The sequence below is a fragment of the Macadamia integrifolia genome, chromosome 8 (genome assembly GCF_013358625.1).
Source record: "Macadamia integrifolia cultivar HAES 741 chromosome 8, SCU_Mint_v3, whole genome shotgun sequence".
Classification (NCBI taxonomy): Eukaryota; Viridiplantae; Streptophyta; class Magnoliopsida; order Proteales; family Proteaceae; genus Macadamia; species Macadamia integrifolia.
In genome coordinates this window covers 22,127,786-22,155,778 of record NC_056564.1, presented here as the reverse complement: position 1 = coordinate 22,155,778, position 27,993 = coordinate 22,127,786, and the positions used below count along the sequence as shown (strand labels likewise).

General features: G+C 38.6%; 1 protein-coding gene across 1 annotated transcript; it reads left to right on the top strand.

Moving 5' to 3' along the window:
• Nucleotides 1–8: 8 nt before the first annotated feature.
• Nucleotides 9–27,647, top strand: LOC122087286 (K(+) efflux antiporter 5-like). Its single transcript, XM_042656363.1, has 20 exons — nt 9–531; nt 2,791–2,834; nt 3,039–3,106; nt 3,210–3,294; nt 3,402–3,463; nt 14,843–14,918; nt 15,030–15,104; nt 15,384–15,455; nt 15,571–15,654; nt 15,788–15,856; nt 15,958–16,035; nt 16,161–16,249; nt 16,846–16,942; nt 17,854–17,907; nt 23,737–23,832; nt 24,095–24,283; nt 24,358–24,435; nt 25,976–26,020; nt 26,096–26,212; nt 27,257–27,647. Exons 1-20 carry the CDS (start codon nt 297–299, stop codon nt 27,296–27,298), a joined length of 1,755 nt encoding a protein of 584 aa, XP_042512297.1. The 5' UTR covers nt 9–296; the 3' UTR covers nt 27,299–27,647.
• The last annotated feature ends 346 nt before the right edge of the window (nt 27,648–27,993 follow it).

Sequence of the window (27,993 nt, the reverse complement as noted above, 5' to 3'; positions counted from 1 at the left end):
GAAATGGAAATTGAAATTTTAATAATTTAATAATAATATAATAATTATAAATCTTCCATTGGTTAATCTCCCAAAAGTTAAATGAAAATGAAAGCAACAAAGGAACCCTCGAGGCCGAGGCCGAGACCGAGACCGTGACTCCGTGAGTTGTCTCTTTGGTCTCTCTTCCTCTGCAAATGTGTTGGAGCGATCTAGGAAGTAGTTCTACGATGGACGTTTCCTTTGTTCTTCTCTCTAGATAGATTTTCTCTCTATTCACACTTGCTAAAGAAATCATAGGTGAGGGTTCGTCTTTAATGGAGAATTTAAATCCAAAGCGAGGAACTTTTGGATTTGTGGTATGGTTTGTCTTGTTGTTCACGGCTTATACGAGAACTTCTGTTTTTTCTCGGTCCGATAAGGAGACTAGGGAAAGGTTCTATGGAAATCTTTCGCTTAATGCCTCGACTCCTGATCCTGGCGAGGGTAGCATTGCCAAGATGTTCGACCGGGTGCTTGAGAAGGAATTCTCGGATAATGATCAACCTCAAGGTTAGGGTTACGTTTTACTTCACTCTTCACCCTTTTTTTTTTTTTTAATTTTATTTTTCCCTCTATTTTGGTCCTAATTTTGTTTTTATTTTGCATTTGATTTTGTTTGAGGGGAAAATGAGGTTACCAGAGTCACCTAAACTTCTTAGCTGTGAAGATCACGGCTTCTAGTGTTTGGAGAGTCTAAATTTAATTTTTTGAATTAGTAGGAATAGTTGAAGACTCCATAATTTAATTTTTTGGGTAAATGTGTTAGCTCTGTTGCTGCTTGAAGTGGAGTTTCTGTACTTTGGACAGACCGATAGTGCTCGCATTCCAATGTTGTATTTCACCTCTAAGCTATTAATTAATTAATTATTCTCCTGTTGTCAAAATTTATGCACTTTCAAAGGATGCTATGGAAGTGTGTATGATTAAACACCTGCACCCCCAAATAAAAAGGGGGGAATTTCAAAAAATTCACTATTATTTGATGACAAAAAATCCAAGCTGAAGATGAAAAGGAGGAGGAGACATATAGAAAATTTCGAGAGGGAAACAAAGAAACTTCTTATTAACTTGTATCTGTATAGCATGTCCATACAATTACAAGGTGCATTCGATAGTTTCTAAAGCTTGAAGTGGGAAATTATATTTGGTGATAACCTTAGTTTGACCCTTTAATGTGGTTCTGATTTAAATGTTAAAACGACTAAACCAGTACCAAAACAGGATTGATAACAGAGTGAAAACTTTGCACAATTAAGAGAAAACTCATAAAACAATACAACAAAGCCGATCAGCATATAAACGGGCTCAAGTGCCTCTTTTATTGGGTAAAATCAATGCTAAAAATCACAGCCAGATCCATTGGTCAGATTTGCTGATGTGGACTACTCCTAGTGGAACCAGGATAACCCAATCAAACTATGAGTCAAATGATTGATTAGAAAATAAATTTATATGACCAACAGAAAATCAATCCATGATTTTGAATTCGGACAATAACAGATCAGTATATATCATATATAGAATAGCCTTCAAATAGCAATAAGAACAAATCCCACTTGGAGTAGGAATTAGGCAACAGAATCAGAGACGGGTGATCAGAATATTGACCATATAAAATTTTTAAGTCTGAATCAAAATCAGCAGTGTAGATTACCTTGAATCCAGAAGTCCTAGAGAGGGTAGTATAGCTATATTGTAGGAAACAGATTGAAACTTGATGGCAGGTTTGATAAAAAACAGATCGCTGAATTACTAACCTTCAAACAAAGATCAAAGAATAAAAGAACAGTACTCGGGCTTCTCACCGCAAGGTATTGATTGGATTCACCACCAATCCAACCATGGAATCACCACTAGGGAGCCTACTGAGTCACTACAATAGAGAGCATTCTGAGTCACCACAGAACCAAGGGCAACAGACCAAATTTATTACTCAAATTCGTGTACAAGTCTGTAGCCCCTCACAAACTTATATAGAAGACCAAAAAACAAACTCAAACACTAGGAGTGAAAGGCTCAAACCTATCCTAAACTGATAAGGAAACATAAAATGACTCAAAACAGGACTGGACTCATAGAATCCTATTCCAACTTTTTTTTTTGGGTAAAGGCATGCTAATCCAACTTAACTAAAACACTTAATAAAAATTAAAACAAATAAATAAAGACACTTAACTAATCCCATATGCTTAGCCTCTACCTATATTATAGGCCCGTTACAATGAAAACACATGGGATCAAATGCCCAACATATACATAACCAAACCAAAGGCTTATTTCTGCTAAAATAAGCACACTTTTGCTGATTTATCTGCAATTACCCTGCTAGTTGCCCCTCCCATTTTAAGAAACCAATCTTTACCTTTCCTTCTCATTCGTCTTCCTGTTACTTTGTGTTGAAATTTTAAGTCTAGCCACAAGCTCATTTGGAATAGATTTATATTGAGGGGAAAAACACCCTGTAGGGAGGATGGTGTGCTCTTCTTGCTTATGCTTTTGGTTTGAAGCATGTGCACCACTGCAAGGTTCAGTGCTCTCTCACTTCATTGATACACAAAATTGTGAGGACTATGGATTGTTCCATAGATTTGTGCATCTAATGTATGATATCCTGCCTCTGTTATTTTATTTTATTTTTTATCAGCATATATCTGTTGCCAGTTTTATTAATACTGTTTATTTGATGCATCTCTAACCTTGAATCATGTTATGTCTATTTTATTGCATGGTCATTAATTCTTTGGATGTACTGCTTTGTGCATTTGTCAGGATCTGATGAAAACAGCTTCAACAATACTGTAGCAGAGCAACAAGTGGGTGTTACTTTCCTCCTTGAATATTCTGCTTAAATTTGCAATGGGACAGAACTATTCTTATCTTTATTGAACAGTATTTCTTTCGGATCCAAACTAAACTCATGTTTGAGTCAGAATGTACCTGGTGTTTTAGCTGCAGCTGTTGTAGTTTGTTAACCTACTTGATGACTCTGCATATCAACATTATATTATGTTTCACAGGGTGTGTTGGAGACGGTAGCTAAAATCACCCACGAGAAGTCCAAGAGAAATGAGTCACACGAGGCAAAGTATGAAAATCTTCATAATTAGATTTTCAGAAAGAAACAGCTTCAGCATGCCTTTATGCAGAATTTATAATGATTATGCCCCCCCCCCTTTTCCTTTGCACAGTGGGAGTAGATCATTTCAGTTTCAAGATGTCTTCTCCCTTGAAAATGAAGGTTCTGATGATATGACAACCTTGATAGACAAAAAGGTGCATGGAAACTTGTTAGATTTGTACCTGGTGAACCTTGATTCCGGTTATTTATTTTCAGTTTTGCTTTTGAAGTCCTACTTATTTGCATTTTTTATTTGTGGCAGGACAATGTATTTGTGATGTCAAATAAGAAATCGAAGTATCCTGTACTTCAAGTAGATCTAAGGTTGATGCTTTCACCTCCTTTTCTTTTGCCTATTATAAAGCTGGTATCAGAATTTGCTTTTTTCTTTGGATTAGGCCTGCCAGGGCAACATGGTCAGATTCGTACACAGAATTGGTTGAATTGATGACTCTCAACCGGGGTTGGATTTAGGAGACATAATTGCACTTTGATGTAGTTCCTGAGAGTAACTACTGCCAGCGGTAGAAGTAGCAATTATTATGACGGGGATTGCTAAGGCATGTGAATATTGTTGGATATATGTCCATCAAACCCAAAGTTTTTAATTAATATTAATTTCATTTAATTTGTAGGATCTTTAATGGGCTATGGTTAGCTTTAGGTTTATATCTAAATTTGTACTCGACTAGGAATAGGATTGAACATCTTATACATATGGCCATCAGATCATGTGTTTTTCGAAAATGATGTGATGATTCCAACGCTTAGGTGTGAGTGCTCATAGTGTGGGCATTATACAAGATCACATGCGAATCTTGCATGTGTTACTGCCAGTTGATTAGAAACAAGACTCTTATTTAACAATTCCAATTTGTCTCTTGACTTGAGAGGTCCTCAGCGTAGTGGTTACGTATCATGGGTTTTGGTGCATCAATGGTCGATGCTTTCCTGATTATATATCGTTGTATTGGATTTATGGTGTTTGATCTTGAACAAAAGAGTCGCTCAACACAGACACTGCCATAATGGGGAATATCAAGGAAAAAGAATGTCTATGTATGATTAGACTGAATTGGGATTTGATAGCAATTTACAAATTGTTTATAGAACTAATATTATTTTATTAAATGTTTTGATAATGTTTTCGTCCAATCATTGACACAGGATCTTTGCATTGGCATATTCAATGGACTAGGGTTTTGGTAGTAATTGAGTTACATGCACTATAGTCCATTATAGGATATTGTTTTAGTGGAGGGATTGATATGCAATTAATTTGATTAAATTGCGAATTTCTATTATTTGGGGGAGTTAATGGTACTAACTTATCTTCCCACTTGTCTATTATAGCATGCACTTGTCATTGGGATTTAGAATCCCATCGAGATTCAAAATCCCATACGCACTCCAACTGTATGTCTGTGTTGCCCACTTAAAGAGAAGGGGAGGGAGCAGCCAACGATTTTGACTGTTCCTCTCTAATGAAATTGGGAATAATGACTTGTGTCCAACTTGACACTAGCCTTCTTCTATTTATAATAAATGAGATATGGGTGCAAGTACAGTTCTGCCCTTATGGATAATTCATACCCATAAAACCACATTACAACACTACCCCTCAAGTTAGTGCATGGATATCATACATGCCAAACTATCACAAAATCTGATGAAACACTTTACTACTAAGACCCTTTGTAGGGACATCTGCCAACAGATCTTCTGACCTTACAAAAGGAATACAAATAAGGCCTTACTCCAGCTTCTCCTTGATGAAGTGTTTGTCAATCTCGACATGCTTTGTGCGGTTGTACTAAACGGGGTCATGAGCAATCTAATGGCTGAATTATTGTCACAGTACAACATCATAGGCATCAGAACAGCATAACCAAATCACAAAGAAGTCCTTGGAGCCTTGCAAACACTCTGTGCCACAACCTAAAACTCTGCCTCTACACTGGATCAGGTCACTACTGCCTACTTCTTGCTACGCCATGTGACAAGGTTGCTACCAACATAATACAATATCCTAACGTGGAGCGTCGATCGTCTGAAGAACCAGCCCTATCAGCATTTATATATGCCTCCACATGCATATGATCAGAGGAGGAGAACAAAATGCCCTTCCTTGGAGCTGATTTCAAGTAGCGAAGAATGTGGAAAACTGCCTCCATATGAGAAGAGTAAGGATCATGCATGTACTGACTCACTAAATTGACTGTATGGGCGATGTCAAGTCTAGTATGAAACAAGTAAATGAATCGCCCAACTAGTCTCTTGTATTGACCTCTATTAATTGGTTCACCATCCTTGCTTCGAGGTGACCATTAGCCTCAAGAGGAGTATTTTCTGGCTTGCACCCTAACATTTTAGTCTTAGAGAGGAGATCAAGAGTGTACTTCCGCTGGGAGAGGAACACACCTTTAGTAGAATGGGCCACCTCAATTCCAAGGAAGTATCTCAACTTACCTGGATCTTTAATTTTAAATTTTGTACCCGATTAAGTCTTCAAATTGGCTATTTCAGCCTCATCACTCTTGATAACGACTGCATCATCAACATGTACAATAAGAATAGTAACCTGATTACCAACTCTCTTGATAAATAGAGCATGATCAGAATTAATTTGTTTGTATCCCACTGAGACTGTAGCCCTGTGAAAGCAACCAAACGCTCTGGGAGACTACTTCAGCCCAGAAAATTTTTTCTTTAGTTTGCATACTTTTCCTTGAGTTTCTTTCCTGTTGTAACTTGGAGGGATGCCCATGTACACTTCTTCCTCAAGTTCTCCGTGAAGGAACGCATTTTTTACATCAAATTGTTGCAAATCCCACCCCAAGTTAACAACAAATGAGATAATAAACGGTGTTCATCTTGGCAACCCATGCAAACATCTCTTGGTAGTCAATTCCATAGGTTTGAGTAAAATCTCTGGCTACCAATCTAGCTTTGTACTTGCCCGCAGTTCCATCTGCCTTTTGCTCGACTATAAACACCTATTTGCATCCCACTGACTTCTTATGAGGTGGAAGAGATATCTACTATTCTACTCCCATGTGTGCAAGAAATAATTTCATTTCCATCCTCAAGCTGAATGTTTCTGATGGAACCCAAAGTTCACAGAGTTGATGAGATCAAGAATGAGGCAGCTAACTTTTTCAAGAATTTGCTTAATCCTGTTCCATCTACTGCAGCTCAAATCCCTAATGGTGTCCTGAATAAGTTCATCCCAGATTCCATGTCTGGAATGCTTACGACTATCCCCACTGATGATGAGATTTCAATTGCCATCCTCTCCCACAAAGCAAGCAAAGCACCGGGCCCAGATTGATTCAGTATGGGATTTCTCTCCTCCTCTTGGGACCTTATCAAAGAGGACTTAATTAAGGCTGTAAAGAGTTTCTTCTACAATCCAAGTCAGGTTAATGGGATTAGTCACACTTTCCTCTGTCTTATCCCTAAGGAGCGGGCGGATACAATGGCAGACTTCAGGCCTATCTCCTTATGCAATCTCCTGTACAAATTCATTGCAAAGATCCTTGCAAACAGACTCAAGCAAGTGGTAGACTCTTTGGTTAGTAGCAATCAATCAGCCTTTATTCCAGGGAGGAGCATAGGGGATAACATTATTCTTTGTCATGAAATGGTTAAAGGGTTTGAAAGAAAGGCCCACTCTCTAGCTACCCTGATGAAAATTGACATCCATAAGGCCTTTGACTCTCTTAGATGGGATTACATTATTTCGGTTTTATCCAGTATGAGATTTCCTCCATTTTTCTACAATTGGATTTATCATTGCATAACTTCTCCACGCTTCTCCGTGTTGGTAAATGGCAGTCCGGTTGGATATTTCTCCTCCTCATTGGGAATCAAATAGGGATGCCCTCTTTCTCCTTAGATCTTTTGTTTAGCCATGGAAGTTCTTTCCAAAAGCTTACAAATGGCCACGGATCAAAGGCTCATCTCTACTACCCCCAAGTGTAAAGCTTCAAAGCTTACCCACCTTGCTTTTGCTGATGATTTAATGATATTCTCCAAAGTTGACTCCTCTTCCCTTCAGAGTATCATGAGATGTTTGGACCACTTTGCAGCCATGTCGGGTCTCTGTATCAATTCAGCCAAGTCTCTTATATTTTTAGCTGGAATTTCAGATTCGGAGAAAGCTTCTCTTCTTCTTCAAACTGGCTTCAGTTTGGGCCATCTCCTGGTGAAGTATCTAGGGCTCCATTCATTCCAGCCAGGCTTTCTGCTCGCCATTGCACTCCTATGCTTGATCTTATCAGGAAGAGACTCCAACTCTGGAAAGGCAAGCTCCTATCCTTTGTTGGTCAGCTAGAGCTCATCAGATCTGTTCTCCAAGCCTCCTATATCTATTGGTCGGGAATTTATGGGCTTCCAGAATCCATCATAACAAAGCTTGAATCCATCTTTGCTGCTTTCCTGTGGAAAGGTAGTGAATGTTCCAGATTCCTTCGCCCCATCAGTTGGGCTACTGTTTGTCTTCCTAAATCTGAAGGAGGTCTAGGGATAAGAAGAATAAAGGATGTCAACCTTGCAAGGCTCATCAAGCTTACCTAAAAACTTATCACCAAGAAGAAGAGTATATGGGTTGATTGGGTGTACTTGAACCTTCTCAGGAAGGACTCTTTTTGGGCAGTGAAAATCCCTGTGGATGCTTCCTGGGTCTGGAGAAAGATGTTGGGTACCCGCTCCTTATCTCCTCAGCTATCTCCACCGAAATTAGAGATGGAGCCTCCACTCACCTCTGGCTTGACTCCTGGCACCCCAATGGAATCCTCTATCACACCATTACTGCCAGGAGCATCTACAGTTCAGGCTTATCCAAGTATGCTCTTGTTGTAGTCTTGTGGACATTATTTCTTCTAGAAGCTGGTCCCTTCCAAGCCAATCTTCAGACCAGCTTTTTGACATTTGGAACTCCTTGCCACCCATCCAAGTTTCTCCAAGACAAAGAAAGGATACAATCATTTGGCTGCCGGCTGCCTCTAAGCTCTTCTCGTCCAAGTCTGCTTGGGACTTTGTAAGGACCCATAGACCGACCGCTCCCTAGCATAGGCTCATAGCCTCTAAGCTCTTCTCGTCCAAGTCTGCTTGGGACTTTGTAAGGACCCATAAACCGACCGCTCCCTGGCACAGGCTCATATGGTTCCTACACCACATCCCCCGCTAGAGCTTCACGGTTTGGAGAGCTTTCAACAATGCCTTACCCACGAAATCATTTCTCATACATAGAGGCATCCCGGTTGACCCTATGTGTATCCTATGTGGAAATACTGTGGAAGATATTGAGCACCTCTTCTATCTCCAACTCCATTTGGAAAGGGGTCCTATCCAAATTCTGGCCAGCAAACAGAAGAATCCTTCCTCTCCATAGAGAATGGATCTGGATGGATATGACTTTTCAAGGAAATTCTATTTGTGACCTCGTGGGTAAGCTCGCCTTCTGTGCCACCATCAATGGAAAGAACCATGGGAAATTGACCTCCAACTCTCGCTCTTTGGATAGGATTTGGGCTCAATCTCCTTTGATGTTAAGGCAAAGGTATCTGGGGTCTCTACCACTTGTAATCCCACCCTTTAGAAATTGTCATATTGTAAACTCCTGGGAGTTGCCTAGCTCCACCATCAGGAATAGCCCTCTCCTTTGAGCTTTGCCTACTCTTCTCTCCCCCTTTCTTTCTTAGGGTTGTAATCTTTCTCTTGGTAATGAATTTATTTATTCACAAAAAAAAAATAAAATCCCATGTGTCATTCTTTCTAAGAGCCCTCATTTCTTCATCCATTGCACTTTTCCACTTTGGTTCTGCAAAAGCTTCTTGCCAATTCTGTAGAATAGAAACAGAGGACAAAGAGGACAAGAAAGCACGATAGGAAGGAGATAGGGAGTTGTAAGACATAACATTGGAAATAGGATGTTGAGTATAAGTCCTACTTTACGGATAGTAATAGGGAGATCAAGAGACGAATCAATGATATCTGAAGGAAAGTGATTACCTAATGGGATGTACTCTGGTGGAGAGGATGATTGGCTAAGTATAGCGGTAGTGGTGTCTTTCTTCTTTCGACGGGAATACACTTGTAATTGGTCCCTCTGAGTAGGTTTCGGCTCCCACTGAACATAACTCTCTAGCAGCCCTTTGTCAACAATAGTTTCCTCCTCTTCTGGTTTGAAAGGAATATCAACATCAAACGAGGCAATCAATGGCACATTTACACGTACAGTACCAGTAGTACCAGACTTCCCTTGAAGAGGTGCCAGAGTAGCATAATGTGCCTCTACCTCATGGAGGGCCACATCCATTGTGACAAGAATATGCCGAGTGCAGGGTTTTATAGGACTTATAACCCTTCTACATGGGAGGGTACCCAAGAAATATACACTAGAGACCTCGTGGATCGAGCTTGCCTTGTGGATGATGATTACAGGAAAATCAAACACAACCAAAAACTTTGGGAGGAACCACAAAAGAGGTCGACCCAGCAAGAACCTCAATGGGACATCGAGAGTCCAATACATGGGATGGCATCCTATTGATAAGGTATGCAACAGTAAGAACATCCCCACTCCAATAGTGTGGTGGGTGTGGCACATGCATCACAAACATAATAGACCGAGCAACCTTCAATAAGTGTTTGTTCTTCCGTTCAAATACTTTGTTTAGAGGTGGGGTACCCATACATCTGGTTTGATGGACAATTCCATTGGCTCCCAAATAAGAATGAAAGGAACCTTCTCTATACTCTATACCATTATCAGTATGTAACACCTTTATCTTAGCATCATACTGAGTCTGAATCAATTTGTGGAACACCTAGATACAAGTAAAGACCTCACTCTTATGGTGCAATAAATAAATCCATATAAGACGGGTATGGCAGTCAATGAAGGTAACAAACCAATGATATCTACAGACAAACACGACGGGTAGGGCCTCACACATTAGAGTGCATCATGGACAAAGGAGCAATGCATCTATTATCTGAACTAGAATAAACACTTCAAGTTTGCTTGAGAAAAATACAAGCATCACAAAAGAATTGAGTCGAATTACATTTCTTAAATAAAGCAAGGAAAATCCTAGATAAAGTCTCCAAGGGGGGATATCCTAAATGATGATGCCAGCCGTGAAACTTTGACAAAGCTGTAGTAGAATCAATATGATAAGCCTGGATAGAGTAAACTGTGGGAGATGCACCATCGAGCAAGTAGAGATGACCACTCACTTTACCATTGCCAATCGTTGCCCCCTTCACCAAGTCCTGAAAGAGACAAGAAGGGAAAAAATAACTTTGCAGTTCTAGTCCCTGGCGATACTACTAATTGATAATAAGTTAGTGCAAAATTGGGAACATGCAATGAGGAAGAAAGAGGTAACAAAGGGGAACATTGAATAGTTCCTATCCCAAAAACATATGAGAGGGAACCATTAGCAGCCTGAACTTTAGTGTTACATGAAGTGGGACTAAACGTAGAAAAATAACTAGGAGACCCTATCATGTGATTTGTTGCACCTGGTGCGTGAATTTTCCGTCGTACCTCAAAACACCGAGCATTGTTCCGAACATGGGAATACATGTCCTTTGCGGCTTCTTATATTATAACAGCAGTATCCAACAATAAATATCCTTGAGCAATAGAAGACACCATGGAGTCAAGCAAGAATGACATAACTAAATGGTTGGAAGATTCCCATTTGTCTTGAGATTCTGAGAAGGACCAGCAGTAGTAGGATAGACGTTTTACCTGTGAGATACGTGGAGAAACCACGGGAACTAACAACCAGGTAACAAGATGTGGACCACATCAAGTAATTACCTCCATCCAACTTGATGGAATTAGCAAGGAAGGTAGGGTAGTCACCATGGGAACCATGACCCCTCCATTCGAAACTAGAGACATAGTTGAATCATCCGAAGCGGCCATAGCTGCTGATCTCTAGAAAAAAACTTGGGCGAAGCAATATTAAGCAATCAAGTATATAAAGAGTGAAGACTTAGGGATTTGGAAAAAACATCACAAACTTAACATGGAGAGACTAATAAGGGCCCTTAGTGGAATAAACTCACCAACGAGGGTAAAGGAGGTAGCAGCCCAAAATGAGAGAGAGAGGCGAGGGGCGAGAGAAAGAGGCGAGCAAAGGAAAGGGAGACGAGAGATGAGAGAGAGGCAAGAGTTGAAAGGCTTAGGTGATGGTCATGGGGGCAGTAAGGAGGACGGCGATGGTGGTGGTGGTCAATGGAGGCTTTAGGACTTTTAGGGTTTTAGGGGAATCCCAATATGGATCTCAAATCTGATACCATAGGAAATTGAGAATAATGACTTGTGTCCAACTTGACACTGGCCCTCTTCTTTTTATAATAAATGAGATATGAGTACAAGTACAGTTTTGCCCTTGGACAATTCTACCCTTATACCTATAAAATCACATTGCAACTCTCTCTCTCTCTCTCTCTCTCTCTCTCTCATTCCCTCTTCAGTAAGACTTTAGGGTTTTCTGAAACCTAAGGTGAGAGTGTCAGTGTGTGTATTCCTAATAAATGTAACATTTGCGTGAACAAGATCTTTGCATTGCTCAAGCAAGGAAGAGCTAAGATCACGTGGAAGGACTTCACTTGCCGTTCAAAGATAACCTGTTTACTCCCCATTAAATTTTGTATGGTAATGTTCGCATCTGAGAGGAGATTGATCCGATCCTCCAAAGATACTGATGGGGACATCAAGGTGTACAACCGAAGGAAGAAAAAGACCCAACCTTCTTTCTGGTTGGAGGATTAGAAGAAGGAAGAAGAAGAAAAAAGAAGAAGAAAAAGGTGGAAGAAAGGGAGGCTCGATCCAGCCTTTCCAACGCTGGATCGAGTCCCTCTTTCTTTCCAAATTTTGTCTAGATCTTGTGGACCCCACTGCTGATGTGTAAACTTAGTAATTTTTATTTCCTAATATCTAGTTTAGTTAGACTTTGAATTATGCAGGAAACTACTTTAGTTCTTATTTTTTTTTTTTAGAAACTTCTTTATCCTGAGATTATTCCCTAGGAATTTACCTTCTTTTTTTTTTTTAGTAACTAGTTCACTACTCATGTAAGGCCATTGGCCACGATGGAGGTCAATGAATTTTGAAGGAAAAGAAAAAGGGCAAAGATGTTGCCCCTCTTTCACGTCTCCCCTCTCTCTCACCTCTAACTATTTCCCCCCCTTTTCTTGATCTCTTTCTCTCTCAGTTCCCTCTTCTCTTTCTCGCTATTCCCTCATCTCGTCTCTCTCTATCACTCTCTGTCACTCTCGGTACTGTTATATATTGCTGCAGCCATTAGTCACAACATACTGAGAATTATCTCAGTCGTATAAGCTCCAACAGACTGCTGCTGTTTTACCTCAACTACTGCTACACCATTGTAACTGCTGCTTGCAACAATTGAAGGCCATGCTCCTTGGAGAGACACCCACCTAGGCTGCTGCTGATCTCCTTTTCAATAATCGGACTGCTGCTAGACATCATCTTCAAAAATCTGGGTTGCTTTCTTTTATTCTCAGATCTGGGCAGTAGGTAAGTAGAGATTGCACCTTCCCATTCCCCATTGTCCCCTCATTATTTACTCCATCATCTTCCATTAAAACCCTCCCCTTTCAGCCCATTGTTTGACCATTATTTGCACCACTGTTTTACACTTTTACCTTAGATACTGCTGAATTTCTTATTACAAGTATGACTGATTTTGGAGCATATAACATGGTATTTTTATCTTTCTTTGGTGCTTAATAGACTAGTGTCATAACTTAATTTTGCTCTCCATAGTTTTTAAGGCGGTTAGGCAACGGAGGCGTTTGAGGGTCTTTCGGAGCGCCTTAGCGATAAGGCGGGCATAAAGCGTCGCCTTATCGACTAAAGCGTTCCTGTGTAATTTTTTAAATCTTAGTTGAATCCTATTACTCATATGTTAAATGAATATTAAATGTTCATATTAACATATTAATATGAATGCATATTAATCAATAAATGTTCATAAATGTTCCTATTACCAATGTAAGATATTCATCAAGAAAACAAATCAATAAAGTGAATAAACTAAGTTCATCTTCATCAATCATCAATCATCAATCATCAATCTTATTAACATATAATATAAATACATAATTATGAAACAAAATTATAAATATAAAGAAAAGAAGACATAAAAAATGCAAGTATTTATTATACTTACCCCTATGATGCCAAAATGAGTGCCTAAGCCCTAAGGTCATCCACTATATTTCTACTCCTGTCAAAGAAGAATAAAGCTCACCGTTGCCGGAGCAAGCTCACTGCTGTTGGAGCAAAATGGTCGTTTGGATCAGTGGTTCTTCCTTGTTCCTTGATTCATTCTCAAAGTCATTTCTTAAAACCCTTGACAAAATCCAAACTCTATTTGTGAATCGTGTTATTGTTTTGTTTGTTTTGGTAATTTTTGGTGGAGTAAAGCTGATCCCATGCATCTCAAGTGTTAACAAAACCATACACCTACCAATAAAAAATCTATATTTGGAATCTTCATAAAGTAATTTTAAAATGTGTTTAAGAGAAAAAAACCCCCCATAAGGCGCTACTTCACATAAGGCGGAGCACTACCTTACCAGTGCCTTAAAAACTATGTTGCTCGCTGCTATGTTCCCTACCCCATGTTCCCCCTTGACACTTGAGTGAGTTCATGTGTTTTTCTTCCTAGATCATTATTGTTCTTTGTTACTTTGTTCATTGGTCTCATTTTATTTTGCATGTTAATCTTGTTTGCTGAGCTTCCTTTATCTAGTCCAACCCAACTCCCTTGAGTTTACCCTACCTAGTTAGTTAATCTTGGAGGAAACCTAGTCATCTAGGAACCCCCTACATCACTAACACTCGTCGGGTTAATAATAACATAGCAACAACAAAGCCTTTTCCCAATTATATGGGTTCGGCTATAGCACCCGTCGGGTTAAATTCCCAACAAATACAATGATGATGGGGACTACAACCTTTCTTGCAATCTCTTTGCTTCCACTCCCTTTCACTTTAGATGTAGAAATTCTTCCTGTTTACCCTTTCTCTTCTTTGTGGGAACGTCACCTTATATGAACTTATTTTTGTTAACCTTATTACGGAGTTTCACCATATACGAACTTTGATAGTTCATCAGTAATTGTTGTTATAGAATTTCATCTAAAGCACAAAGATCCTATGCTCACAGGCTCACGGCTTTATAGGGGTAATTACTTATTTAACTTAAATTTATATCACAAAACATGATTTTGTTTGTTTATAGGAAAACTCAACAATCAAAATGTATTTGATGTTGGCTGTTTATGTGTTCAACCTGGCCATCCTATTCAGTGATGGTTGTGTCAACCCTAACCTCCATGCCTTTTAATGTGAGACGGATCTGCCCAAGTTGTAGGTTTTCATCGACTTATATGGGATAGGCTTCTATAAATTGTTCAGATATATTTCTCCAATCAAAATGAAATAAGATAAAAGTGTTAAGACCTGCTGGTGATGTTCTTCCATTTTGTTTTTGTTTGACTTATGCTTTTGTTATATGGCAATGCACTTCTGTAGGTCAATTTTACTCATGTAGTTGAAATTGTTAGTGCCTCTCCTGGTGGAGTTACTTAGACCTGTTCTTTTGCTTGGGACTTATGCTTCAGTTTTCTGATTTTACATTCGTGCAGGCTAATTTCAGATTTGGTGGTTGTGATTGTTTCTGCTGCAATTGGTGGCATTACCTTTTCTTGTGTGGGTCAACCGGTGTGTATACTCATAACCTTGACTAATAGCTCCTATTTCTGTTTGGTTTTACAATTATAAAAAGCCACTAAATTTTGCAATTGTCAATTTCCTTATGTCTACTGGTGATAGGTTATTGTTGGTTATCTTCTGGCGGGTTCTATCATTGGACCTGGGGGTCTGAATTTTATCAGTGAAACAGTACAGGTATGCCGCTGTTTTGGTCCTATACTTGTTTTCCTTTCCACTCATGATTAAGCATTGCTGGGAGATGATAGTATCCGATGTAGGAGTGACTATTGGGTAGCCCCATTCTTAAGAAAAAAATTGGGTTTAGTTCCAAGAAAATCTTTATTGTAAGAATGCCCAGGCTTAAAAAGGATATTTGGGATTTTAGGGATCCAAATCCTTCCAGAAGGCAGCAACTATGATTATGTACTAATATTTTAGTTATTATAAGAATCTGATTCTTTCTCCCTTTTCCAGGTTGAGACTTTTGCGCAATTTGGTGTTGTCTTTCTTCTTTTTGCTTTAGGCCTTGAGTTTTCCCTGGCAAAGGTATATTGTATTATGAGAAGGGAAATTATCAACTGCCACAAATTTGTGATTACTATAATCTTCGATTGCTTTTGTTTTTTGGGAGAAGTAATTCTAACTCAGGTTATTGATTCAGTTAAAGGTTGTGGGACCTGTTGCTGTTCTCGGAGGGCTACTTCAAATTATTATATTTATGTGCTTATGTGGCATAATTTCCATGGTACATATCAAAATTCACTTTATGTCTCGTGCCCTGGAGGAAATTATATCTGAAATAGTTGTGTGGACATCTGTAGCTCATACTTGTATCAAAATAAATTTGTTAATTGATGGAGTTTGTACATCTGGTGCAGCTATGTGGGGCAAAATTGTCAGAGGGTATATTTGTCGGCTTCTTCTTGTCAATGTCATCAACTGCAGTTGTAATGCTTTTGTGTCTGTTTACCAATTTAGATTTTGCATTTTTTTGTCTTTTCTGCTATCATTTTATCAAGTTCAATGGTGCCCCTTTTCCTTGTCCCAGGTCATAAAGTTTCTGGTGGAGAAAAATGGCAACAATGCTCTTCATGGTCAAGTCACTATTGGAACTCTTATTTTTCAGGCATGTCTAACAGCTCTTTGTTTTCAAGGAGCGTTTTATTATCCGTAACTGATTAATATGCCATGCTGCAAAATTTGACCTTTGATTTACATTCAATTTTTTTTTTTTCCTCTGGCTTAATTCAGGATTGTGCTGTTGGTTTACTGTTTGCTCTTCTCCCTGTTTTGGGTGGAAATAGCGGCCTTCTGCATGGGATGATTTCAATGGCAAAACTGTGAGTTCATATCTATATTCTGCATGTTTGGAGTAATTCGTAGATATTTGTTGGTGAGGCTGCATACATTATGACCTCCATCCTCATGCATTGGGTACGCCCATTTTATGTTGGTCCATAAAATAAGAATTTAAAATTGTCATTATATGACATGCGCGGTTTAGGTCTTGTACCAAGTATGACCTCGGATAGAGCCTATTGGAGAGCAAGGATCCACGTGGCCGACCCATTTAGTTGGGCTGTGCCTCTTCCTCTTACTTTCATCTCTCATCTCTCACTTCTCATATTGCATTCTTCATCTTTCTTTTTTCATGTTCCATTGTTCATTTCTCATATATTTCTCTTTTCTTCTTTTTTCATCCCCCCCCCCCCCTCTGTTTTAAATCCAGTTTTCCTTACTTATTATGTTTGGATCCATGATTTACTGTATAAATTACATGCAAATTTTTGTGAGTTCATTATATGATACCAGCAAAAATGGCAAAACTGTGGGTTCATCTTGTGGAGTAATTTGTAGTTGTCCTCAGGAAGATGATCTAGTAAATTTTCTACTGAAATTGTTACTGAGAACAACCTCTTTCTGTATACACCTGCAGATTGCTGGTGCTGTCCATGTTCCTTATTGTTGCATCTATATTATCTTGGTCCTTTGTTCCTCGCTTCTTGAAGCTTATGATACAACTGTCTTCACAGGTAGGTGATCACGCATGGTTATGTTTCTAGTCTATGTACTTTTCTCTGTAATATAGTTTGGTTCTTTAGTGGTGATGATTGACCTTCATGATCAATCGACTAATTTTTTCTACTGTTAGGAAGTTGACTTGCTAATTGTGATTTTAATATTGGAAATCTCTTTTTTCTTTCATGGATTTGATTTTGTTTTGTAAACTGATGAACCCATAAGTAATAACACATTATGGTAGTGCAATTAAGGTCATGTTTGGGTAAGCTTCTGGGCGGCTTCTAAGAAGCTTGCTTCTAGGACTTGAAAATTTGTGGCCAATGAAAATATAATGTTTAGAATCTTTACTGTATAAGCCTCAAATCTGCCCAAGCTGACTTTTGGGATTCTTGTGCTTTAAACAGTAAAGATTCCAAACATTTTAATTTTTGTTGGACAAACGCTTTGAAACCCCAAAAGCTGGCTTCTGGAAGCGCTGAAGCTGAATCTCAATATTAATAACACATTGTAGTAGTGCAATTAAGTGCATGTTTGCGTAAGCTTCTGGGCAGCTTCTAAGAAGCTTGCGTCTAGGACTTAAAAAATTTGTGGCCAATGAAAATATAACGTTTAGAATCTTTACTGCATAAGCCTCAAATCTGCCCAAGCTGACTTTTGGGATTCTTGCGCTCTAAACAGTAAAGATTCCAAACATTTTAATTTTTGTTGGACAAGCTCTTCTAAACCCCAAAAGCTGGCTTCTGGAAGCCCTGAAGCAGAATCGCAATAAGTTTACCCAAATATGCCCTAGGTTTTGTGGATTCTTATTTTTTTTTTTTTGTGTTGGGGGGGTGGGGGTGTACTACTGTGGTTTTTATTCAAGTAAAAATTACTAGTTGTCTAAGCCATTTCTTTAACAAATTGATATTTTTTGTGGCTGCAGACTAATGAACTTTATCAGCTTGCTGCTGTAGCATTCTGTTTGTTATCAGCTTGGGTAAGTGAAACAACCTTCTCTTGCTCCATCATCATCTGTGTACTTCCAGTTACCTGCCAATCCATCATACGTATGCTTTCATTGCTATACTTTTTTAAGCTAACTTTTTAAGTGCAATGTGCATCAACATTCTCATCTCTTTGGAAGATCAACTGGTGCTGTGGCATGCAAATTTTTCCAAGGAGCAAACTAGAATTATAAAAAAGACAAGGAAAAGTCTTGGCTCAAGCATATAGCCAATGCTACATGACTGAAGAATGTAAACAGAAGTTTTTGTCGAGAGAAGCTTCGCATTGCCCCCAAAAGGATATCCTACTTTTGTAAAACAAAACCAATTAGTATTAAGGAACTCCTTACTAGATAGGGACTCTCCATCAATAATTTGCATATAATTTTGGTTTGAAGCAAGATACATCAAGAAAACCCTGCCTGATCCTGTAATAATCCCAGCACACCACAAATGGCACTATGTTCCTAATAAGACATTCTCCCCTATGCCATATAGCATTTCTGTTCTAGATTGAACAACTTAACCCACAACCCCCTCAAAAAGAAAGAGGGTGGGAACTCAGAAGTGTTTCTAGGCTGAACATGGGCATTCTTGGAGGGTGACATAAAGAAGCAGTAATAGTTCTCATTATACACCAATTGATGAAGAGATGTGCAATATCATCTTCTCACATGCACAAGAATGATGCCAACAAAAGAATCCTTTGACGTCATGTTTTATTTGAGAATGATAATGGTATAAAAAATTATATCTGATTGTCTTGCCATGTGCAGAAAACTAAAAGTGATGCAGTCAAGACTGCCCGATTGGCTGAGGAAGACGCTATTTTGGGCCATGGAAAGGTTCTATAGCCTTGGGCTGCTTTGTATGGGGTTAATCTTGTAAAAGGCTGTAATTGTAGGCCCATAAGGTGGGGGTGAGGTCGGAGTACGAGATTAGGAGGATTGTCTTCCTGTCTTAGTTTGCTAAGTTATAAGAATTCGAATTAGAATGTGATACTTTATAAGAATTCAAATTAGAATATGATACTTATTAGCTAGAGTAGAGTCCAGATTTGAGTTTGTTTTACTTATTCAAATTGTGAGAGTGATTACGAGTCTAGTTAGGAATTTCAATAGCTTATAGATTGTCCCCCATTGATTAAGCATGATTTGAGTGAAGAATTTTGAGTTTTCTTAGCACTTTTTGAGCTGTTGCGCTGGGCATACCGAATGGTATTCCAGATCTGATTAATTTCTCTTCTTCTAGTTCTGATTCTACTGCAATCAGGCGCTATCTCTTCAATCCTAACTTGAAGAGATATATCTTTTCTTGAAGTTAGCTATATGTATTGTTAAATTGACAAACCTGGATCTGTAACCAGTAACTGCAATAGAAAAGAGAAGAGAGAATAACAGAGGAGACTGCCTAAGAGAAAAGTAGTTGATGTTAGTAGGCAACCTCCCTTCATCGTATATATTAATACTAGAACAACCAATTATAAAGCATAGCCTCTATGGAAATAAAAACCGTAGTATTCTAGTCTAACTCTAGCTTAGGAAATAAAGGATACCAAGATAACACTCCCACTATTGTGGTTAACTACAGACACCCCCCAATGTTGCAATCTTTAACTCTCTCCCTCAAGCTGGAGTATATACATATATATCAAAAGAAAGCTCCAGCTTGGACTAACAAGAATAGATATTAAGAACACTATCAGTCTTGAACATATGTAGCAGTCATAGACTCGGGTGAGCACAAAGAGAACTTAATCATGGTTAAGTACAAACACCCCTCAACATTGCAATCTTTAACACTCCCCCTCAAGCTAGGGTATATACATATATCAAAAGAAAGCTCCAGCTTGGACTAATGAGAATAGATATTAAAAACACCCCCAGTCCTGAACATATGTAGCAGTCATAGACGCCAGTTAGCATAGAGATAACTTCATTTTAGTAGCAATATGAACTCAAGCACACCAATAATCAGCAATAGCAGTAGATGAAAAAAATCGTATTGTCAAAACCTAATAGAACCATCATCAACGAGCAAATATGTGGTGGACCGTGGAGATCACCAATCCACAATCCAAAATATCATAGCAGCAATAGCAATGTCAACATCAACATCAAAGCACTTCTCAAAGAAAGCAGATAGTAACTAGTAATCTACTAAAAAAATAGATAAAAATACAGCATCCAACAGCTATATTAAAAGCCTTTCTCAAGAAAGGGGCTCCAACAACAGGGTAACAATAATGCGATTAGCAAAAAACACACTATTAGAGATCTGATCTATAAAGATTAGACTCATTCTTGAGCCCCAAACAAAGGTCTCAGTTAAATAGTACTATAAGTTTGCTATGAACCAGACAACTTAAGGTTGTTGTGAACCAAATAACAACATCAGGTTGTTGGGGACTACTGATAAAATCTTGTTGCTTTGTTGCTGAATATTACATATAACCATCTTCAAAAGATAAAATTGTTGTTAATGACACAAGCAGATGACAAGAACAAATAAAAAATAATAATCTTCAATGGATGATATGAGTAGATACGAATCTCCAATATAACCCCTCAAGTGGAACATTACAAGTGGTCAAGTAAAGCATAGGATGCAATAAAGAATATTCCACCAGCATATGACAACAATATATATATATATATTTTTTTGGTAAGCATATGACAACAATAATCAGCATCACAAAGTCGACAAAGGATGAACATCACAACAACAACTCAGCCTTATCCCAACTAATGGGGTTGGCTACATGGATCCTTGCCCTCCAATCAGCTCTATTCGACGTCATACTTGATACAAGGCCTAAGCTATGCATGTCTTTCCTCACCAGTTCTCCTAAGCTCATTTTAGGTCTGTCCCTAGCTCTTTTAGTTCCTTCAATCTGAATCAAATCACTTCTCCGTATGGGACCATCCTAGGCCTCCGTTGAACATGGTCATGCCACCTCAAACTACTTTCTTGTAGCTTATCATGTGTCAGAACTACTCTTAAATCATTTCTAATATGATCATTCCTTACTTTATCCTTTGTAGTTTTACCACTCATCCATTTCAACACCCTCATCTCCACTACATTGAATTTATCTACATGATGATTCTTAATTACCCAACATTCCACACCATATATCATAGTCGGTATTATGTCTCTGGTTGATTCATCCATAATAAACGCAAACAAATAAGGGCTTAAAGCTGATCCTTGATGTAACCCAATTGTAATTGGGAATTCACTACCTTGCTCCCACCCCCAATCCTTACTGTAGTCACCACACCAAGGGTATCGAGCCTGCTACACTCTTGGTGGTCTCCCTCTCTTCTTCCTCTTTTCTTCTTCTCCCTCAATCTCTCTCTCTTCTATTGCAGTTACTGATTACAGATCCTGTTTTGTCACAGATATAAGTGGTCTATGAATCAGCTATATATCCTCATCTGATTTTCAAGATTTTGGTGTCAATTCACCCCTCTCACTCAACCAAAATTATCCAGATCTGATCATTGGTTTGATAGTTGTTTAATTTCTCTTATTTGCTATTAATTTTGTTCCTTTTGTAATTCTTCAATTTCTAAGTGATCCTGGTCATAATTGTAGTTCTTGCTTCTAGATTCTTTATAGAAATCTTAACTGCACTAAAAGTTATTTACGAATGGACCATAGAGATGCATGGGGAATTGACTTGAGGGAAACACTACAATTTCTTCGGTTTTTTTTTTTTGGGGGGTTTTTTTTTTTTTGGGGGGGTGGGTGGGGTGGGGTGGGTGAGGGGGTATGGGGGAGTGAATTAATTTAGAACTCTCTTACATTTAAAAAAAAAAAAAAAAAAAAAAAAAGAAGTAGTCGACGGCCACTGACAATTTACACGATTTTTTTGTTTCAATAAGTTAACCACATACACTAGCTACCTACTCTACCTGCTTCTTTTGAAAACGGTTTTGTGTTTTACAAAACATCAAATAGAATATGTGCAAAAGAAAACGATAACCTAAAAACGAAAATTGAAGCATTTCTTTTTTCTTTCATTTTGTTTTTCTGGGTCTTTAAAAGTCCTTGGGTGGATTGTTAGGGTCTTCTTGTAAATTGCTTCGCTAAATACAAAATGAGGATTAAAGGGAGGGAGGGGGGGGGGGGAGAGGGAACGAACCATGTCCCCTCCCTTTTCCCAACTCTCTCTAGCCAGCAACTTAGAACTAGCCCATCTATTCTCACTTGCTCTCTGCATGTGCATGTTTGATAATTGATGAGTGTGTTGCATTACGAAACATGTTTCTTGTTTTAAATAGAAACAAGCATTTCTGCTGTTTTAAAACAATAACAACTAAACATGTAACCAAACACAGCCTTTGTTTCAATCAATGCAGGCAGGTTTTGACCTATTCAACTGCCGTGATAGCGTGGGTAGCACTAAGTGTACAACAAACAAAAAACAACATCCAAAACCTTATCCCAACTTGATGGGGTCGGTGAAGAAACATAAGTGTAGTAGTACATAAAAGGTAAGTTAAACATCGTAGTTCAGGGTGACTCAGCAACCATCATAGCTTGGGGCTAGACGATCATCAGAAGGGCCATGGACATCCATATTATTTTGTGCATTCAATTCTTGGCTTTTCATGTGAATTGCTCATTCCTTTGGAGGCCATGATGAGCTAATTTTGTGGCAGATGAGGTGAAGGAGGTAGGCAGGTCAGCTTGTCAGAGTGGACATGAGGGAATTCTCTTCCTTTACAGGGGTAGTTTGCTTTTGGGATCTTGCTGTCTATAGGGTTTTCATTGGTATTTGTACCCGGTGTTTGGGGATTTTTTCTTTGTGTTGAGATGGTCTGTCACCATATGTGACCTTGTACTTTTTCTGTTTCAGTTCCTATTAATAGAATCTTCATCTGTTGCTTATCAAAAAAAAAAAAAGCCAATTATCAAATGAGTACTCCTCCATCCTTTGACAACTTGGAGCAAATCAGTTTGACAATTCTACCACTGTATTTTTTGTCCTGCTTATAATCTTCAACATTGGAATGATTTTTTAATCCTAATCCTTTGGCTCCCAATTTTAGCCAAACCTTTCCCATGGTCTCTATTATATACCATTTATTTAAAATCCCCAATGTTCCTTCTCTGCACTGACTCTCCAAAAGGCATGCACCCAATCTATTTAATTTCTCAGCCAGTCTCCCTTTGTCTGTGCCCCATCCAGTATGGTTTCAGGGAGTTGGGTTTAGGAGAAATACAGGGGAAGTGTTAAATAAATTAACCATCCCAAAGTTGGTTTCCTGTGGATGAATACCAGGGACCTCTTAAATCTTCAGAGTTAGAAGTTTCAAGTATTGATGGGGCCCTGTTGTAATTTTTTGGGTTATAGGAAATCCTTTACCTTATTTCTCTTATCTTCTTATTGTATAATATGTTCTACATCTACTTAAAAATTGTTTATTTGGTGATAAAAAAAAGTGAAAATATCATTTGTTTTTCTTCTTTATTTATTTGTTTCTCCTGTGGGTGATCGTAAATTGTACATCCATATCAAATTCAAATTGACAAGAGGTTCTCTATTCATGTTTCTTAATGTTAAATAAGCATTAACAGGTCACATATCCAGTAGTATGTACCTACCTGAACAATTTTGCTTTCTGTGACATGGGATAACATTCTCTTTACTTTGTGGCCGAAGAAAGGCATTGTTCGCTTCCCTGTTCAGTGAGAAGTTAAGACAATGGAAGGAACATATAAAGGCTCAGCTGCAAGACATGATTCATGCCATCCTAGAAAGTTTTTCCTTTCACCAATCTAATATTCATGTTGTGCTTTGATTTTTCCAGTGCAGTGATAAGCTGGGTTTAAGTCTTGAGTTGGGTTCATTTGTTGCTGGAGTTCTGATATCGACCACTGACTTTGCACAGCATACTTTAGACCAGGTACTCTTCATTGCCACTGATTGTGACTTAAATTCTTACTCCATGTGGTTCATTTAGTAGAAATGAGAGTAAGGTTTGTAATGCATTCTTCTTGTTCGAATGTCATGATTGAAATAAATGATGGTTTGCCTTCTAAATTTTGTATAATTATTTTCCCGTAAACATTTTACTGTGAAACAAACGCAGCCTTAAAAGAAAAAAATTACTCTTTATTTTGTTTGCAGATAGCTTACTTCTGTTTTGTCGCTTTTAATGGTTGCAGGTGGAACCAATTCGAAACCTCTTTTCAGCTCTGTTCCTTTCTAGCATTGGAATGCTCATACATGTTCAGTTTTTATGGAGCCATGTGGATATATTGCTTGCATCTGTCATTCTTGTTGTAGTTGTTAAGACTACTGTAGTTGCCATGGTGACCAAGGCCTTTGGTTATAGCATCAGGACATCATTCGTTGTAAGTTTTACAAGAATTGTTTCATAGCTAAATTGGCTGTGATTTCTGGTTTATAAAATTTCTCTCTATCAAAGGTGGGTATATTGCTTGCTCAAATTGGAGAATTTGCATTTGTGCTCTTAAGTCGTGCCTCAAATCTTCATCTTGTTGAGGTAATCTATCTCTCTCTCTCTCTCTCTCTATATATATATATATATGTGTGTGTGTGTGTGTGTGTGTGTGTGTGCGCGCGCGCTTGTGTGGTTGCAGTTTGTTGCATAGCTGTGGTTCTTTTATGTATTTGTTAGCTGGGTCACAAGAATTCCAGATAGCATCTTCTCTGTACATACTAGGAATCTGCTTCTGCCTGCTTAGTTCGTCAGTGGATGTTGGACTTTCAATGATACTTTATGGTTATTCAATTGATTCACTGGCTCATGATTGTGAATGCAAGCTGCTTTTGGTCCGGATGTGATACTCTGGTCTAAAAACTGGATTCACCTGACCAACTAAGGCACCGTTTGATAACGTTTCTGCTGTTTCTGTGTTTAGAAACAGCAGAAACGGCTTTTCACGTTTCCGGAAACAAAAAGCGGATTTTTTGGTGTTTGATAAACCTGTTTCCCTAAATTTTTTTTGCAGACATAATGCCACTAAAAAACCCAATAGTATCATCGGATGCCCAAAAGGGAGAGAGGGTTCTGTTGCCTCTTTTTAGGTTTAAATAGTTGAGAGATTTATCGGGCACAACAACTTTTTTTTCTCTTAAATTCGTTTCTAGAAACGACGAAACATGTCGGACTTGTTTCGTCAAAGTCATTTCTAGAATTGTAAATAGGCATAAATTTTGATTTATGTTTCGAGAAACGGGTGAAACGGAACAACTTTATCAAACGGTTTTTAGGCTGTTTCTCTGTTTCTGGGAACAAAAAAATGCAGAAATGGAAGAAACGGAACGTTGTCAAACGGTGCCTAAGTTGGTTAACCAAAATTTGTTGAGAAAGAAACTGCCAAAATTAAAAGCAGTATGGAGGTGAATCTATACCGTCTATTTGAGGATCGAACTTATGGCTGCCTTCTGAAACACTGGGAAAGTTGTTGGACGTAAAAGTTATGAAAAGAATATTACGACTAGTCAGTATTCCGTGTTGGGTCAATGGATATATGCTTAACAAAATTCTTTGGTAGATTGTGCTATTGCTTTAAAGAAAGAGTTCTTCTCCCAATCTGTTATGTTCTTGAGAGGGTTTCTCTAGCTGGCATTATTTTAGTCAAGTTTGGGTTCTTCCAAATGTCTCTGTTCTCTAGGCTGTATGCGTATATGATAATTTGGTGGGGAAGTTTGGAAAGAGGGAATTACTGGCCTTCACTTTTTGTGCATAACACCATTCTAAGGTCAATGGCACAGAGAAAATTGATGCAAGAAATTGCAATAATTGAAGGATTTACTCATTTCAGTGGTCTGAGAGAGCCACCTATGAGGAGCAAAATTTATTAAAGGTAAAAGAGAATTCTGCAACCTAGGTCTCCAAACCCCACCATAAGTAAAATAGGATCCTCCATATATTTTGCAACAAAAGGAGGAAATTTTTGGTTGTTAGTTGATGATTTCACTTCTTTTAGTCTCTAGGGCTCTTCTTTTGTTGTTCCTCATGTTATTATTATTACTATTACTATGATTATTATTGACTTTAGGTTTACTCTATAATCCAGGGGAAAATGTATCTGCTTCTTCTGGGAACTACAGCTTTCAGCTTGGTAAGCTTCTTATGTGGAAATTGTAGGTGTTCTTGGATTTTTGTTGCAGCTTTGTCTTAAGATAATAATCTACAGGTAACGACTTCCCTCATGTTCAAATTGATACCTGCTGTGATGCATCTGGGTGCCCTTATGCACTGGTTTCCTTCAGAGAGCAATACTCAGAACGAAATTACTCCACTTGCTGTAAAGGTGAGTCCTCTCTCTCTCTCTCTCTCATATATATCTATATATATATATATACACATGTACACCCACACACCAACACTTGTGCTTGTGCACACAGGTCCCACCAGGATATGCTTATGGTTTCTAATTGTATCTCCCGACTCCCCTTAGGATTGTTTCTTCATATGTAGCTATTACTTCAGGTGGAACTGCGGATTGCGTGTATCTTTCAAATTCTTTAATACAGACCTTCATTGGTGAAACCATTGTTTTAAAATCTGGCCTGGACCTGGCAGAGCTGGAGCTGGTCCTCTCAAGATTTCAGATTTTATGTGACCAAGAGCTATCGACACTAGAACTTTTGCTCCAAATATGAAAAGGTTTCCTACTTTTCTTACGACAAGTAGACGGAAAACATCACTGGGTTTAGGCTTAGGTTTAGGGTTCTGAAACTCTTAGAGCTCTCGTCCTTGGTTGCAGTAGATCCCAAGCCAGAATCAGGAAAGTCCATCATTGGATGCATGTGTTTTTGTTACTGATTGTTTCTATGCAAGAACCATCTCACAAAATATAGCAAATAAGAAGCATCGTAAAGAATGCCCAAAGTGTTTGGAGGGAGTACACCCTAGCATAAACAATCTGGGCAGGGCTTTGAAGAAAGGAAGTAGTTCTAGCATTGCTCATTCATTGTCATGGCATTACATCCCCAATGCGAACTTTTCTTTCCGCAGCACTTGTTAATCACCGTCTTTTAGTGGAAATATCACATTCAGTGTTTGTCCTCTGAAAGTGAACAACCATAAACTGTGGCAGCAACATCGGCCACAGCATCCTGTGCTGTCTCTTCCACATTCAATGCCTTCAGGCCCCAAAACCCAATTTTGCCTTCTAAAATTCATAGATAGGGAGTATGGAACACCAACATTTTAAGATGGACATTCAAAATTCATGGCAAAGAGTTTGCTTCTTCATTCTGAGCCTTTTCACCCCTGTGACCATTCTGAGCTATTTTAATGACATTCTATTAATCTTACGTGTTGAAAGTGTTCTCCCTATGTTTCTTCACAGGAGAAAGCTGCCTTGATTGATGCACATAATAGAGAACTGTGACCTAGCGTATCATGCTTTTGTCCCTGGTCATATGGTCGGTTTCTGGCTGAATGATGTCAAAGATCTTCTTGAGTTCCAACATCTGGCCATGCTCCAGAATCGAAGCTGGAAGTTTTGGATGACGTTAGCAGATTCCACTGTGCCACTAAAACTGGGATCTGTGGTCTCATGTAAATTTAGCTTCTTCTCCTCCTCCATCTTTTTATATTGTAAATATACTTAGTTTTCTTAGTTGTTTATCCAGGAAGTTCGAAGAAATTACTCCATGTAACCTAACCACATTGACATTAGAAACTGTAACAAAACAGAAAATTGATTCAATTGATCATATATTTATCCATGTTTCCAATTTCTATCTTTTTCTTTCTTCTCTTTCCTCTATTTGTTTTGATGGTCTTTATCTTTTCATGATCATAGGATGTGTTCATAGCTCATGGTTTGAACTTTCAGACTTTCTTTCTTGCCTTTTTGGCACGGAGTCTAAAGCTCAATATGGTGGTGTGCATTCAGACAGGAGGCGAAGAGCAGTATTGCTAGGCCTATAGCTGTGCACAGAGAGAATGATGGGTGTGGGGACCTCGGTGATCTCCCGTGTGAAAAATTGAACTGTTCTTTCACAAGAGGCTGTGGCCGGGGGACCCTAAAGAAGATTTATAGAAACGGAATGCACGTGAGAGCAGAGGAAGAGGACTAAG